At 33.0% G+C, this 17,580-nt stretch overlaps 2 protein-coding genes across 2 annotated transcripts; both read left to right on the top strand.

The window, feature by feature from the left end:
- The first annotated feature begins 592 nt into the window (after positions 1–592).
- Positions 593–7,875, top strand: LOC111377165 (WAT1-related protein At4g19185-like). Its single transcript, XM_023000220.1, has 7 exons — positions 593–1,041; positions 3,534–3,596; positions 3,697–3,813; positions 4,031–4,316; positions 4,973–5,128; positions 7,207–7,358; positions 7,483–7,875. The coding sequence occupies exons 1-7, from the start codon at positions 827–829 to the stop codon at positions 7,679–7,681; spliced, it is 1,188 nt and encodes a 395-aa protein (XP_022855988.1). The 5' UTR covers positions 593–826; the 3' UTR covers positions 7,682–7,875.
- Positions 7,876–9,984: 2,109 nt separating this feature from the next.
- On the top strand, positions 9,985–16,926 carry LOC111377166 (WAT1-related protein At4g19185-like). Its single transcript, XM_023000221.1, has 7 exons — positions 9,985–10,350; positions 13,569–13,631; positions 13,732–13,848; positions 13,961–14,246; positions 15,162–15,317; positions 16,056–16,207; positions 16,580–16,926. The coding sequence occupies exons 1-7, from the start codon at positions 10,169–10,171 to the stop codon at positions 16,734–16,736; spliced, it is 1,113 nt and encodes a 370-aa protein (XP_022855989.1). The 5' UTR covers positions 9,985–10,168; the 3' UTR covers positions 16,737–16,926.
- Positions 16,927–17,580: the final 654 nt, after the last annotated feature.

Here is a 17,580-nt window from a genome sequence, read left to right as displayed (position 1 = left end):
AATAAATAATAACGAAATATCTCATTTAATCGAGGAAAAAGGAAAGTAGATTTGAGTTCTCGATTAAATTAGAATTTGGAGTCGAATTAATATTCCAAATGAAGTAATTAGTCAATTCTACTTTTAAAACTCTATTCACTAATTACACATGTTTTTAATTATAAAATATTTATTATTTAGTGCATATTTTGTGCCTAATACTTGACATGATAATGAAGATTGTTGATATTTATTTTCTTGATTTTGTAGATTGTAATTTTATTTTTTTGATAATAAAATGAAGTGCTTTTTAGTTTGTTTATAGTTATTTGTTTGATTTATTTGATTGACAAAATCAATTATTTTAAATGACAAGATTATGAAATTTCAATAAATGATGAAATTATTAATTTTCAATAAATTAGAATTTGACTAAAATCTTATGAAATTCATAAAATTTATAATATAGGATTCTATTAAGATTTTATATAATATGTGGAATTCTGTTTATAAAATGGAAATATTTAAAATTCATTAAAATCTTAGTATTAGATTTAGTGCTATTTGTGTCAATTCCTCTCGTATTAGATCCCCTGCACGGGTTTGTCGGGTGCAACACTCTGGTGAATAGTTGGTCTCTTCTCCCCTTTCAACACTCCCGAAGTCATCACAAAAACGTGAAAATCACGTGAAAATCCTCCGTATCACTATAATTGTCTTCCTTAAACAACACGAATCGCACAGCCCCACTTCACACCGTCCATCCTTTCACCCCCCATTCCGCCGTCCCAAGCTATACATACACAAATTATGCAAATATAGGCAATATTGGGATGAAATTACTGTTATGAAGAAGATGGCAGCAGCATTTACAGTGAGTTTAATTGGAAATAATGTACGGAGAGCACATATGGCGATGGCCATGGTGCAGGTGTTCAATGGAGGTTACCATGTTATCACCAAAGTTGCACTCAATGTGGGGGTGAATCAGCTTGTTTTCTGTGTTTTACGAGACCTCCTTGCCCTTTCGATTCTCGCTCCTGTGGCGTATGTACGCGAAAAGTCAGTCCTCCATTTCCCTCTTTCGGGGTGCGTGCGTGCGTGCATGTCTAGATCTCTGTGTTTATACGTATTTATGTGTATGTGTATATAAGTTTGGCTATTCCAAAATGGGGACAGACTTCTTGGCATTGATTATTTCTATACCACTAATTTAGGGCTAGATTATTTTTGCTAAATTTAAGTGTGGTTTTCTCGAGATTCTTAATCATGTGTTTATGTTAACATCTCGATCCTGAGAACGAGAAAAATATGTGTCTAGATCCCTGTGTTTATGCATATATCTGTTTTTATGTGTAAAGTTTGGCTATTCCAAAATGGTTATAGTTATTTGTGAGCTACATTACAAATATTTGTCAATTTTACCAAATTTAAGTGTGAATTTATCAAGATTCTTAATAAAGTTTTAATTTTAACATCTCGATCCTGGAAATGTGACAAATTTGCAAACAACAGTCTGTAGCGAGATTCTATAAGTGAGATAAGGGTGGGGGATTTCAGATATGCGATGAAGTTAGTTATGGTTCCAATGAGAATATTTATGGTTCCAATGAGAATATTTTTTGCAGACTAATGAAATTAATGTAGGTGTAGTATAATAACTGGCGCCGTCTGGTTAGGTGTGGCATCTTCCAACGTTTTAGATGGACCATTCTCACTGTTGATTGTCTGACATGCTTTATTAGCATCTCAGAAATTCTAGGTAGAGCTGTGTTGGTCTCTGACGGAACTTAGGTGGTTTGATTGCGAGCATGAAATTTGCATGGAATGAAAATAATTAATTAAATATGTTTGATTGATATAGTTTTCAACCTAGAAAATATTATACTTGTTCATTTTTTATTGGTGGATAGATGAGAGAGATGATAGATGAAAGAGAAAGAGAGAGTGAATTACTTGGAAAATAAAAATAACCCTTCCCTAAAAAAAATATTTTCCTTGTTTTTGAGAAAAATATGGTTACATAACCAGAAAAATATTTTTCATCAAAAAATTATCAATCACACACCTTAAAAGTAGGAATTTAGGTGGAAAAATGACATTTTCCATAGAAAATAAAGCCGATCAAACATGCTCTTAGTTTGTTGAACCAAGTTCTTCTTTCTTGACCTGGGATTAGTGATACTTATAATAAGTTCATCTTAATCCAATTAAGATTATCTTTTACTTAGTTTGAATCAATTTCAAAATATCACGTATTAGTTAATTTAATAAATTCATCAATATGCAATTAAGAATAATGAATAATAGGTACCTTGAAAGAGGACATTGAGAAAATTCTTATTAATCATATATTCTCTATAGGATGCTTCTAAATTTATAAATTAAGAAATAATTTTTAAATTTTGTTTTAACTTTTAACCAACTAATCATTATGTGTCGGCCCTCAGTGTCAGTTGATATTTGGGATTTGCAATTTAGAGGATTAAATACTAACAACTTCTTAAATTATATATGGACGCCTCTTCCTTCCTTAAATCATAAATTTAACCATGATCATCAGGACGTCTCTATATTTGAAATCTCTTTTATATAAATGAGTTTCATATTTATTGAATAAGACTCCATCTGTTAAAATTTCCACTCACGTGGATTTTATGATGACACCCAATAAACTACCTCGCAGGAATATCATATAGAAATATGATGGCGTATTTCGAGAATATGCATTTCCATGATCGTATAAAACTAGCAAGGATCTCGAACAACTACTATATAGTTAAAAGGCAGCAACGTATTCATTAAATGTATTATGCTTTATGACAATCGAATAATTACATGTGAATAAGATGGAGTGGGAGGATGATGCTAAGATTGATTTATAGCCATACTAAAACAAATGAGATTATAGGCCTACCAGTAGAGTTGACATTGATTGAGGATAAACTTAGGGTAAAACGACTTGGATTGTTGCAACATATCTTGCATAGGTCTGAGAAGCTTCATTTCAAAAGAACGATATGATCTTAGTGGAACTTTTGGACATGTAGACCTAAATAAATATGGTCTGTTCTTGTGATTTTGAAAGATCTGGTTATATTGGGTAGTCTAGTATATGCTGTGAAACATCAAATGGGTGCCAAAAAATATGGCTTAGTTTATTGTATTATTGAGGACATTGAACAACAATAATATTGGATGCTTTAATTTGTCAACATCATTAAAATTTATAATCCGATTTTTTTACCATTCACAGACATAAATATAGTCAATGGGAGGAAATCAATCTTAGTTATAGTATTTTCAAGAAAGTCTTTATCTCTGGGCCCTGTTCAATGTGTTCCATGCTAGAACCTTAATCCCAAAATCTCATTTTACTGCCTAATGAACAACTGATAATGTTACTTAAAAATCATTATATGTTTCTTCTGTCAGTGACTAATTTCGTGGCTCATTCATAAAGAATTTTTCATTCTGAAGTTTCTTTAGCTGTACTTTCAGGTGGTGTTTTATATTGTGCATCACTTACTAATCTTCTATTTCTTATTTTGCAGAAGGCTAAGACCGCCTCTGAATAGACGCCTTGTTATCTCATTCTTCTTTCTTGGTTTGACTGGGTAACTTTAAATCTCCAATGCTTTTTATGCTTATATTTTTTAGTACTGCAGTTCTACTGATTTATCTTCATCTTTTTCCTTTTCCTTGGTAATTGAATAGGATATTTGGAAATCAACTTTTGTTTCTTATTGGTTTGGACTACACAAATCCGAGTTATGCTGCAGCCATTCAGCCTGCTATTCCAGTCTTTACATTTGCATTGGCTGTGATAATGGGGTCAGTCTACTCTCTCTCTCTCTCTCTCTCTCCTTCACACACACATGCGAACTCCGTTTTATCTCACCCTATCCTCCTCTGTGTATGCTCGTTGTGCGTTTGGGCTTCTTCACATATATGATACTCAGATTCATATCCATTTCGTTTATGTGTATATATCCGTAATCCACTTATATTATCACTGTTCAATGTCACATATATTTATTCTTTTATGCAGTACAGAAACAGTGAATTTGCGAAGAACTGAAGGCCAAGCTAAGTTAGGAGGCACTCTTGTGTGTATTTGTGGTGCCATTCTAATGGCTATGTTCCGTGGTCCTGCCGTTTTTGGAAACAAGGAATCAGAATTTGCAGGGCAAAGTGAAATAATTGCCAAGGGTCAGCCTGAGCCTGTTGGATGGTTATTGTCTAGTTTTCTGGAATTAGGGATTGATAATTGGCATCTTGGTGTTTTATGCTTATTTGGGAACTGCATGTGCATGGCAGCTTGTCTATCCATTCAGGTAATGAATAGTTAGCTGAGTTGAAATTTGCCTAGCTTCTGTTTCATGTAAAGCTTACATGAGCATGTAGGTTAACACACACATTTTGGGTTCATATTTCATGGACAATGATTTTTACATGCATGTGTTACAGTCAGCTGGACATATTGTTTGATTTATTGGTTAACCAATTTGGTCTGTCCAACTTCCTATTTCTAGGGATTCATTTTGTTTTTAAAATGTACACCATATATCAATAGTTGTTCTTTCTTCACATCATTGGCTTAGTCTTCTTTGAAGTGTGATTAAACAATTTCATAAACGTTGCAGTAGCTCTCATTTAATAAACTTTCACATACTGGAATATCCCTCAATTTCTATGCTTTTACATTTTCATAACTTTCTTTTCAATTCCCTATACTATTGTGTTTCAAATGATCATTGATTCTATAAACCCCAGTTAAAATTCGCATTTCTGGTTTACCATGATTTGGCTGTATTTCTAGTAGTGTATTTGGATAATTGGATTTCCTTCAGACAAATGATGCAGAACTCTAATTTTCTTCATGACAATATAGGTGTGCCACTTCATTTTTCATTATCTATATATTTTTATGAGATATAGCTGATTTGTGTTGTTTGTAAAGTTTTACCTTCCCTTCTTACATATGTTTCAGGCTCCAGTTTTAGCCCAGTATCCTGCAAGCATATCGGTGACAGCATATTCATACTTCTTTGGTGTATTCTTTATGGTGGTGACTGCATTCTTTATGACGAATGAATCCACTGACTGGAATTTGACACAATCTGAGGCTTTTGCAGTGTCCTATGCTGTAAGTTACTTATATTTTATTTTTGTTTTCATACCGTGGCAAGAAAACCATGGGAGACTACTATAAAAAATTGCTATTTTTCTGAAACAGAAACTACTTGATTTGTTGAAGAAGAATAAACAGTGGAGTTGGATGTTCAATCGCTAAAGAGCAAAATTACACAATCAATGTAGTGGAAAGGAGAGGATTTTAAAGTGAATTTGCTAGCATACAAAACCATATAAATTAAGAAATGAGAATATATGTTAATCAATTTAGAAATTAAGGTGGTTTGAACATAAATTATGGTAAATGATATGACTAGTTCAAATGTTAAGAAGCATCTGGCGATCTGAACATAAATCAAGATTATTATATCAATTTTTTACAGTTAAAAAGCTTATTGATGCAAATGTCTGATCATAATTAGTATATTGCTTTCTGGTTGTAAATCTAAAAAAAAATTCTAAATTCTAGGAAAAAAAAATTCCAGAACCTTTTTAACATTGAAAATTAAAATAAAGAACTAGAGATTCAAGGATCTCTTCAATCATTCTTTAGAGAGACTAGAAGTTTCTACGTCTTACTCGATGACTGTTAAATTATTTGTTAACAGAAAAGAAGGTGAGATGTCAATAATTAAAACGGAATACTGTATCTTACCAGCGGTTTCCTTTTGAAACCTCGAATCATTCAGGTATCCATATAAGTTGATTTCATTATCCTATTCAGACAGCTTGAGAGCATTTTTTTCCATATTTACAAAATCATTTTTCTTTTTTCTTTCCTTTTTGCAGAAAATTTGAATATATTTTGTTTGAGAGGGTCTAAAAAATATTAAGTGGAGGTTGTGGTGGCTGTAAAAGGTGGTGATGGGGTTGAGAGTACGAGGAGAATATTTGGAGGTAGTTCTTGAATAATGGGGGTGTATGGAACAACTTAGCCCCTGTTTGGTCCCCATTTTTCTAGAACACTTTTTTTTTTTTTTTTTTCAAACTCATTCTACGACACATTTCATGGGACTTACAATTTTTATCAACTTTATAACCATACATTTCATCAACTTTGATCAAAATTTAATAAAAATCTGATTTTTAACTAAACAAAACTGGGGCTTAGATAAGTTTTGCTTTGGGTGGTGGGTGTTGAAACAAGGCGATTTAACAGAGATTTTGGAGTGTTACTAGAAGCCCCCCATAATTTAAAATTAGCATACGTGTAGTAAACAATCATGCCATGAACATAATTAATTCCTTGCTTGATCAAGACTTTCTGCTCCTTACTCTTTTTTTGTTTAGTGATATTATATTAGTATTATTCTACTAAAATAAACTTCTGTTTTTGGATCACTGAAGTCAAGGAAAAAGCGAAAAAAAACTATCATGTGATTTGTCTGTTAATTTGTAGTTTTGTTTTGATTAATAAAATAACATCTTCCCAATCATTTGCTATTTCTTTTCCATAATTGTTCATGATACTGTAAAAAATTAATGCCAGCTTTTTACGCGCACATGTACAAATGCACATTAAAAAGGACAGAGCAGGATAGAAGAGGGAGGAGTAGCAGGAAACTAACTTGGTTTGTGGGAGTTGCTAAGGACCTAGTTGCTTTAGATTCAACAATAGATTTAGCAATACAGTAGAATGGAATTTTTTCTATAGAGTTTGTGTGTTGACTGTCTCATCTAATAACTTTAGCTCTTAGGGTGGGGCTACACGTATTCATTTATATCTCATCTTCAACAGTACGAGTCTTGAGCTCTTCTGCTAGTTGGCATTTTGGTTTTCGTCTTTTATGTTTAGTTGGTATTTGGAGTTATAGCATTGAAGGAGACAATCTAGAAGTTGACGGTGTTTCTAAGTGTGGGGGCTAGATCCTTGGTGCTTATTGTTCTACATCTGGTTTTAGAAAATATTAAATATAATCTGACTTTGGAACCAACACTATTTTCTGTATTTTCATTTTTCGAATTTTGTTTGTGATCTTCTCGTTTGGTGATCGGAGCTCCTTCAAAAGCACCGGGGGGGTGTTGATAAATGACTTGATATTTACGTCCCTTGCGTTCAATTAATTGAATTACTTAAGCATTTCCTTACAGGGAATTGTAGCATCTGCTCTGAACTCTGGACTTTTGACATGGTCAAATAAGGTTCTTGGCCCTGCCTTGGTTGCTTTGTATATGCCGCTGCAACCTGCTTTATCGGCTTTCCTATCAAGAATTTTTCTTGGAAGCCCTATTTATTTTGGAAGGTTATACTCTTTAAAAACTCCAATTTCATTTTTGATTTGAGGTGCTAATCAATTCAGTTTAAGCAATGTTTTATTTTGGGGCATCAAAGATAACCCACCCTTGTCAACTTATTATTGTGAACAGCATTTTGGGAGGAATTCTTATTATAGCTGGGCTATATATGGTTACTTGGGCATCCAATAGAGAGAAACAAGCTGCTGGAGTTCCATCTTGGCCATCAGAGCCGTTTAGTAATAAAGATTCGTCTCTCAACAGGATCACATACCGGATAGGACACATTTTCTCAGGTTCTTCGACCTCTACACCAAAAATCGTGGATTGACTTAGATGTGACTAGGAAGTTTTTCGCCTAACTTTGATTACAGTGACCTCAAATTTATGTAAGAACTTGGATATGTATATGTTACATCAAGGCCTTTAAGTTTCTTACCTCCTTTCGATTTTTGGTGCATGCTATGTTGATAGTGGATGAAATTATTCTATGGCTGTGCTGAGGGTGCAGGAACATTTGCCATATTTATTTCCCTTGCCTGCACATTAAATTTTGATGAACTTAGGCTCCGTTTGATTGCACGAAATTTTCCATGGAACTTGGAATTCGAATTCCAACTTTCACTTTTGGCCTATTTGATTGACAAAATTTTTCATGGAATTGATTTTCCATGAATTTTTAGGTACAACACCTTAAAGCGTAATTTTCCACCTTTTATTTTTTTAGAGAGTAGGTGGTTTTTGATTTTCTACCTTTTTTTTTTTGGTTTTTTTTTTAATTGTTGGCAATGAGAACAAATTCTAGGAACATTTGTAAAAGAAAATATCCCTGAAATTGACAATTTTCATGTAAAACAAAGTCAAACGAACACCAAAACATAGGTGATTTTTTGATCTTTTTTTTTCCTTTTTTTTTGGTTGACAATGGAAACAAATTCTAGAAACAATGGTAGAAGTAGATATTCCTTAAATTGATAATTTTCATGTAAAACAAAGTCAAACGAACGCCAAAAAAACACTTTTACTTCAATATTTTTCACGTGAAAAATTATACCAATCAAATACAATAATTTACAATTTTCAGGAAAATAATTTTTAGGTAATTCAATTCCTTGGAATTTATTTTTTTCCACCTAAATTTTATCTTTGCAATCAAACAGATTCTTATTGTCCAACTACTTGTGTGTTTACATTCTGTCATTCTGTGGAAAGTACAACACACAAATTTTGCTAAATTGCTTTCTTCATATTCATAAAATTAGCCAAATGAACTTAAAAAGTTACTTTGGGTGACTTTTCAAAAATCATGCCAAACGGCCTATAGTAGTTTTAGGGTCCATTTGGCTGGTCCTTATGTGTGTGCTTCTTGTAGAAGAACTTTATGATGAAGTTTTTTTAAGCTAGTTTCATTTAAACACTTCACTAGTTAGACTAAGTATTTTTAAAAAATTGTCCAAATATATTCAAAAGTAGTTTATTATCTTTAGAAGTAGCTTTTGATTTTTCGAAAGCTGTGCCAAACAAGTCCGAAGTAAAGCACCTATTGTTATTTTTTATGGATTCTTCTATTATGTTTTTTGGTAGACATGGACTTAAAAGAAATTTTTTATATGCACGATTTTGGAGTTGCTATACCTGAAAGTTGTAGTTACATGACATACATGTGAGTGATGAGGATTTTGAGTTTGATGGAAATTGAATATATTATAAACTCGAATCAATACTGAGAAATAAGTTGTATTTGACAATAAAATACTAATCCTAATGCAATCATTGGAAATGACATTTGTATTTATCTTATAAAATAACTTTTCGTTTAATCCTATAAGCTAACTTTTTTGTATTTATCCTATATAAATAATAAATCATATGTTAGAATGCCATCCGTGTATAAATTTGTTTTGATCAAATCATTTAATTTATATTTATATTTTCATTTGACTATTTCGTCTGTAATCATTACCAAAACCGGTAAAATTCATGATCCGACCGACAAAATCTTGACCTAAGAATGTGTGATATGATGCGTCTATGGAACTATTTTTCTTATTTCATTTTAATGTCAATATGCTTTAATTAATTAAAATTGCCATCGATCATTGGTAAAAATAAATAAATAAGAAAATGTATTTTAATTATTTTTTAATAAATAATTTATAAATTTCGGCAATGGTAGGATAAAATTTAAAAACTAGCTAGCAAAAAAAAAGAAAAAGAAAAAAAAGGCCACAGTCTTGGCTATGTGTTTAAAAAGGCTTATTAGCACAAAATATTTTCACGTTTGGTCTTTAATATGCAAAACGTCCAAATGTTTCAAACCCAATCTTCGGGTTTGGTTTGAAACTTTAATTCTTGAAATTTTTAGGAATTTCGATTTTTTGAAAATTGTTTATTGTTTTGGAGTATAATGTAGTATCGACTTAGATTGTTGGAGTATTGATTTGGATTATATTGATGGAAATTGTTTGGTGGAGTGAGATAGATTTTATTTTATTTCTGAATTTCTTAATAATTTATTTGGGAGTCATTTGAACATTTTGAAAAATTTCGGAGTATAGTGGCAATTAATCTCTTTATTATTATTATTTTTTGTTTTATTTAAATTTGAAATAGGAGAACGCTTTGGAGCGTTTTGCGCAATAAGCCATTTAAAAACTCGTTTTGGTAAACAGTCGGTCTTCCTCTTCTCTGTTAACAAACGAAACCCTCCCAATTCAGAAACAAATGGATAAAAACTAGTTTCTGGCCTTTTTCTCAATTTACACTCGAACCATCCTCTCGTATGTAAGAATTGGAGGAGATTACTCTTATCAAGAAGATGGCAAGTTCAAATGAATGGAGAGCCCATTTGGCTTCAGCGATGGTGATGGTGTTCTATGGAGGTTACCATGTTATCACTAAAGTCGCACTCAACGGAGGCGTTAATCAGCTCGTTTTCTGTCTCTTCCGGGACCTCGTAGCCCTCTCTATCCTCGCTCCCGTCGCCTATTTTCGCGAGAGGTCAGCCCCTCATCCCTCTCTCTTGGGGATGTGTGTAAACCTTAATTTATTCATCATTCTTTGACACAAAGTTTCATGAAAAAATCTAGTTCATAAGTTTGGAGGTCAACATTACCATTTTTAGTTTGCTTTTGTTGAGATTCTTAATCAAGTGAAATCCCCAAAATCTGTAAAACATCTGTCAGTAGTGGTCCTGGTCAATTTCAATCCTACAATCAAGTTAGTTACTAAAATAATTTCAGTAAGCTGTATGATGTTGTTGTTGGTCTTTGATAGAACATAGTGCCTTGGTGTTTTGCTGGCTTCCATATTTGGTTGGACCAAGTTAATCTCAACAGCCTAACTGCGTTGCCTGAGTATTGCCTCTTTGGCTCAAGATTGGGATGAATAATACTTACAATGATTCCAATCTTTATCGAATTAATATTTGGTTTTCTCATTTTGAGCATCCATGATCTTAATTTAATTTGCAATTTCAAACTTTCAAGTATTAGTTAAGTTCATAAATTTTTCACTATTATGCAAGTAAGAATAACGAACAACAGGTTCCTTGGACGGGGACCTTAAAACTTAGAATGATCCCAGCTCCTAGGAATTGATGAGTAGTTGCACTTTCCTATTCCGATAATTCTCATAAATCGTATATTTTTCATAGGATTCTTTGGAAATCATAGTGAAACAATATAATTAAAGACTACCAACTTAGATTATATATCACCATCCCAGCCTTAAGTGGTATCCACGATCACCAAGATGTATCAGTATTTGAAAAAATAATTAAATTGTAGAACAGTTTGATTCTATATTGATAATGAACAATTGAGATTACATAGGTTTATATACACAAGTAATAATCTATTTTATGAAACTATCCATTCAATCTAATAATTCTAGGATAAATCAAATCACTACTATCAAGGGCCAAATGCAAAATTACTGGAAATGCAATTTCTTTAGATAGGAAATTAATATGCCAAATTTCAACGATCCCTCTCAAGCCATCTCGAAAATGTTTTTCATTCCATGCTCACTTAAAATGGACTGAAAGAAGGTGCTTGACACCCTTTAGTAAGGGTATTCGTAAGTTGATTTCTTGAAGCAATATAAGGAATACAAATCTCTCCATTAGTTATCTTTTTTTATGAAGTGTCGGTCAATCTCCACATGTTGAGTCCGATCATAGTGGATGAGATTTTGTGGAATGCTTATAAATTGAGAAGAAACAGGAAGATCCAGCCTTGTGGTTAGAATAACAAATTGGAAAAACACTTAAACCTTTAGAAATATCACTTGACTGAACATAGGAACTAGTGGAAAATGTAGTTTTCCATTTGATTGAAAGAAGCCCTTGACACAAACCTAACACAGCAGAAATATGAGGTTTTTGAAGACTGGCAATAGTGACAGGCTTCCCTATGATTGATCGACTAATTGATAGAGCCACCAATGGAAATTGTGGTGACTGTAAAGGGCCATGGAGGTCACTAGAAAACGAACTCCCAGGAATTCTAGGTTAACTCCGATACCAATACCATGTAGAACAATTTGATTCTATATTAATAATGAAAAAGTGAAATTACATAGATTTATGTAGACAAGTAATAATCTATTCTATGAAACTATATATTCAGTTTAAGCCTAATTCTATGGTCAATGATAGCTCCTAGCCTCCTACCTAATATGTCTAGTATAATTCTAGGATAAATCAAATCACTATAATCAAGGACCGAATGCATAAAAGGGAAAATACAAAATTACTGGAAATGCAATTTCTTCAGATCAGGAAATTAAAATGGCAGAATTTCAACATAAATGTGTTTTGTACGTGTCCAACAAAAATCCATATTTTAGAATCATCACACACGTGAATTTTATGATTGCAACCGATAAAATAAATCATGTAACTTTAAGAAATTTCGCGGTATTGATATTGAGAATGAAAAATAATTATCTAAGTTATTGACGGCATTAACTAACTCCTGATTGGACCTACTATAATCTATGATGCTGAGTGTTGGGTTGTTAAAGTGACTAAATGTCCATAAAATGAAGTACAAATGAGGATGTTCAAATGGATATGCGACCCTACTAGAATCAGATAATAAGTCAACAAATGGAGGTGCTACTGATTGAAGATAAACCAAGGAAAATGCGAGTTAGGTGAGTGTGATATATCTTGCTTAGGCTTAAAAAATCTCTAGTTTAAAACAATGATGCGATCCAAATGAAACTTATTAGATGTGAGACGTAAACCAAAATAAACATGATCTGTTGTGGTTGTGAAACATCTAGTTGTATTGGATAGTCTAATAGATGCAGCTATGAATTGAACATGATGGCTTTGATAAAGCTTGTTGTGTCGATTTATGGAGAATATTGACCAACTGTATAATCTAACTCGTTAATGAGTCCAAATAATTAATAATATGATTTGACTTTTTATTTATTTTTTCTTTTTTTAACAATTGACTATATATATAATGGAATAGCTTGGAGGAAATAAATCTGAGTTATACTTTTTTCTAAGAAAGGCTTTATATCTAGAACTAGTTCAATGAAATAGAAACTTAAAAGTATCTCATTTTAGCATCTTATTTAGCCCTTGTTTTGCCCTCATTATTTTCAAAATATATTTTTCTCTCTTATTTTCAACCGCACATTCTTCAGTAAAATAATATTACATGCAAACCCAAAACTTTTTCTCATTTTTTTCACCACACATTCTCCGTCGAAATACTATTCCAAAATGTATTTTGTTGAGAAAATGGGGCTCAAACATGCTCTTAATTTACTCTATCCATACAGGTTGAAGTGTAAACACTTCAATCTTTAGTAAGCTTCCCTGATATTGTGAACAACCAATAAACGTTACAAAAAAATCGTGATTTGTATAGTCAATCTACCAACCTTTCTCTGGGCACTCAATCATCAAATGCACAATGTGCAATCGCCTGCTTAGGAATTATAAAAATAAATATCATTGAAAAGTTAGTTTATTACACAAAGCAGCAACTGCTTCACAGCTCATTCCTAACAAATTTCTCCATGCTGATTGATATTTCTTAATTTTTCAACTTTTAAGGAACATCTAAAAATAATGAAACAATTAGGGCTATGGAGTAAACAACCTCCATTCTAAGGTATTTTCATGAGCTGTACTGCTAGGTACTGTAATAAATAGTGTAGCACTTACTAATCTTCTAGTTCATATTTTGCAGAGGGCTAAGACCACCTCTGAATACACGCATTGTACTCACATTCATCCTTCTTGGTTTAAGTGGGTATGTTCAATATCTCCAGTGCTTTTTATGTTATATACTTGGATACTGCAATGCTGCTTATTTATCTTCGGCCTTTTTCTTTTCCTTGGAATTGGAATAGGATTTTCGGGAACCAGCTTTTGTTTCTTATTGGCCTTGGATACACAAATGCGAGTTATGCTGCAGCTATTCAGCCTGCTATTCCCGTCTTTACATTCATATTGGCTGTGATAATGGGGTCATTCTACTCTCTCTCTCTCTCTCTCTGTGTATCATCTCACCCTACCCTCGTGCATGGGAGCGCCTTCTCGTGTACATGAGATTTAGATGCATATTTATTCTTTTTGCAGTACAGAAAAAGTGAATTTGCGAAGAATTGATGGTCATGCTAAGGTAGTAGGTACTCTTGTGTGTATTACTGGTGCTATTCTGATGGCTGTATTCCGTGGTCCTGCCTTGTTTGGATATAAGGAATCCGAATTTACAGCGCAAATTGAACTTACTGCCAAGGATCTGCCTGAACCTGTTGGGTTGTTATTTAGTAGTTTTCTAGAAGTAAAAATTGATGATTGGCAAATTGGCGTTTTATGCTTAATTGGGAACTGCATGTGCATGGCAGTTTATCTTGCCATTCAGGTAATTCGTATAGATCTTGAAGTTCATAACCTTCTGCGAATCTATTCCTTTGAAAAACAAATATGTTATCCAACTCATCAAAGATGATATCCAGTGCTGAATAGATAATGAGACCTTCAAACAGAACAGTCTTTCTACTTTAGTTTGATGCAAAATTGACCCCAAATCCTTATAAAATGTCACCCTTTTGTAATTTTTGATGATTTGGTCAGGCAAAACTATCTTTTTACTGATTGAAACTCATCAAGCCTGTTTTGTTGAATTGCTAGTTGAGTTAAATTTAACAAGCTTCTTTCATTTTCAGTTTAGGGTAGAGATTACTGAGCTTTTAGGTCAATGTTCACTGTGTGAATTCTTATATTCCATTGACAATGACTTTCACAGGCTAGTGTCCAATTTATTGGTTGGCCTATTTGGTTCAGCGAATCTCCTGTTTCAAAGGATGCCGTATTGTTTTTAAGATGTTACACCTTATATAGTTTTTCTTTCTTTACATCATTACCTTCCACAGGCCATTGCTTTCAGTTTAATGAGGTCCCTTTTCTCCTTTCCATCTTTTGCTTCTCTTAAGTGTTATTGAACAGTTTCATAAACATTGAACTAGCTGTACATCGGAATAACTTTCAATTTCTATGCTTTTACCTTTTTGAACTTTCATTTCTGCACCCTAAATTTTTGTGTTTCAAATGATTGTTGAATCCTTAAACCTAAACTGTAATCTATATTTCCAGTTTACCATAATTTGGATGTGATTGTAGCAGTTGATTTGGATTTATTAAAATGATGCACCTCTCATTTTGCCCAAGAGAATATAGATCTGCCACTTCATTTTTGGTTATTTGTATATTTTCATGATCTAATAGCTAAACTGTGTTGTTTCTAGAGCTTTACCTTCCCTTCTTAAATATGTTTCAGGCTCCACTTTTAACCAAGTATCCTGCAAGCATATCAGTGACAGCGTATTCATACTTCTTTGGTGTTCTGTTTATGGTGGTGACTGCATTCTTTATGACAAATGAAGCCACTGACTGGACTTTGACACAATCTGCAGTCTTTGCAGTGTCCTATGCTGTAAGTTAAGAAAAGCAAGGAAGTTCATTATAAAAATCTTTTTCTATTTTTCTGAAACAGAAACTACTTGATTTTAAAGAACAAGTGGAGTTGCTGACTGTTAAATCACGGAAGAACAAAATTCCATAATAAATGTAGTGGAAACAAAATTATTTTTGGTGCACGTATGAGTAAAATAAACCAAATAGAAAAAGAATTGAGAATGTATGCTTTAATAAATAATTCTGTTTCCAAAATTGTATTCATTTTTATTTTCTATTTTTTGGCTTTTTTGCAACATTATCTCACATTCTCACTATAGAGGGATGAATTAGTTATTTTCTGTTGTTTCATTTCCATTCAGTTTAGTAGAAGGCAGTAACTTGATTCTGGCCGGAATTTGAATTTATTACTTTCATTTAAGAGGTTGTAGAAAAATGAAGTTGGGATTTTTTAAAATTCTAAAATATAGCACTTCTGATGGTAGGATAGAAGGTGTTTGGAAGTGTGGGATGCTGGATCCTTGGTGCCTATTGTACAGCATATGGTTAGAGAAAAAAGTCAAATATAATCTGATTTCAGAACCAACATATGTGTTCATATTTTTTCTTCATTTTTACTCGTAATCTTCTTGTTTGTGGTGGAGAATCCTTCTAAAGCACTTGGGTAGGTTGATAAGTGAGTTCATATTTACTTCACTTGTGTTCAATGAAGTGAATTACTTAAGAATTCGTTGTTTCTTTCTAATTTTCTATATAGGGAATCGTAGCATCTGCTCTGAACTATGGGCTTTTGACGTGGTCAAATAAGATTCTAGGCCCTGCCTTGGTCGCGTTGTATATGCCGCTTCAACCTGTTTTCTCGTCACTGCTATCAGGAATTTTCCTTGGAAGCCCTATTTATTTGGGAAGGTTCCACTCTAGAATTTCCTTAATTCATATCAGTTCATTTTTGGTTTAAGATATTAGCTTTAAGCCTATTCATGTTGAGGATTCTTATCATGCTCCTCTGCTCTGCTCTGCTCGGCAAGGCTGTTGAGGATTCTTATCATGCACCTCTGCTCTGCTCAGCAAGGCTGCTCTTCGACATTCAATCAACAGCTTTACTACTATATAGTGGCTCATTTAATAATGAGTACATAGCATGGGACAGTATTAAATGAAAAAATTAAAATATTGTTTATTATACTGTCCAGTACTCCTTACCTAACATACAGTTTTTCTGTTTTTCATTTTTTTTTTTTAATCAAAGATAACCCTTTATCCACACATTCTTATGAACAGCATTTTGGGAGGACTTCTTATTCTTGCTGGACTTTATTTGGTTACATGGGCGTCCCATAGAGGAAGAAAGGCTGTCTTGGAAACTCTCCCTCACGCTGGTCAGCCATCAGAACCGCTTATTAATAAAGACTCGGTGTCCGCGGTGGTGTTAGAGTAATTCGAGATTTAAGGTATCGTGAGTTGAATCAGTGGCCCTACCATGTGTTTATATGCAAGATGCCCCAATGAAGTATTTCTCCATTATCAGAGATCACTATCTGTGAATAACTTAAACAGTCCCCAAAGGGTTTCTGCGTTTTATTACACTAATCTCAATTTTATAAAAGAATTCCAATATAGTATATTTATTCTTTGGCAATTCAAGTAGGTTCATTAATTCAAAATGGCAAAAACAAAAGGCAAAAGAAAATGGGGAAATACAATCAATACCGTATAAATCTTAAGCCCTTATGCTGAGAGACAAATATGTGAGAATATCAGCTTGTATGAACTTTGATCGGCCAACTCAATGTCTTGACTTTTTGCTTGGAAGCTCAAGTACAATTTCGCTCAGGAAGCTGTCATATTAATATCACCTACAAATAGTCGGGCTCCCTTTTTAATGAGTCGCCCTAACTATAGATGGGGTAGACGAGCCTATGTCCTGCCTTGATGAGGATCCCAATTTTATTTTTATTTATTTTATCTTAATTTTTGTATATATATATTGAATAAAATTTACCGACGTCACAATATTTTACGGCATAAGAAAAAATTATGACCAGTGTGAATTTGATTGTCAGATTTTTTTTTCTTTTTTTTATTTACCCCTCGTTCTAAAAGATGAAGTAATTTCGATATAAAGTTCAGACTCCAATTTGATAATGCGAACAAGTTATTGTTTATATTGATATTTGTAGTCACTCGAAACTGCCAAACAAATGTGGTATTTATTTATTTCTGACAGTATAGTCATTAAATTTATTAGGAGTTAATTTAATCAATGGTCATTGAACTTGATT

The sequence above is a fragment of the Olea europaea genome, unplaced genomic scaffold (genome assembly GCF_002742605.1).
Source record: "Olea europaea var. sylvestris unplaced genomic scaffold, O_europaea_v1 scaffold1616, whole genome shotgun sequence".
Taxonomy (NCBI): Eukaryota; Viridiplantae; Streptophyta; class Magnoliopsida; order Lamiales; family Oleaceae; genus Olea; species Olea europaea.
This window is presented reverse-complemented; position numbering and strand designations above follow the sequence as displayed.

Coding starts and splice junctions, on each gene's coding strand:
- LOC111377165 (XM_023000220.1), top strand. CDS start 827: ATGAAGAAGATGGCAGCAGCATTTACAGTGAGTTTAATTGGAAATAAT. Junction 1,042..3,533: donor GTGGCGTATGTACGCGAAAA/GTCAGTCCTCCA, acceptor CTTATTTTGCAG/AAGGCTAAGACCGCCTCTGA. Junction 4,317..4,972: donor CAGCTTGTCTATCCATTCAG/GTAATGAATAGT, acceptor CATATGTTTCAG/GCTCCAGTTTTAGCCCAGTA.
- LOC111377166 (XM_023000221.1), top strand. CDS start 10,169: ATGGCAAGTTCAAATGAATGGAGAGCCCATTTGGCTTCAGCGATGGTG. Junction 14,247..15,161: donor CAGTTTATCTTGCCATTCAG/GTAATTCGTATA, acceptor AATATGTTTCAG/GCTCCACTTTTAACCAAGTA. Junction 16,208..16,579: donor AGCCCTATTTATTTGGGAAG/GTTCCACTCTAG, acceptor TCTTATGAACAG/CATTTTGGGAGGACTTCTTA.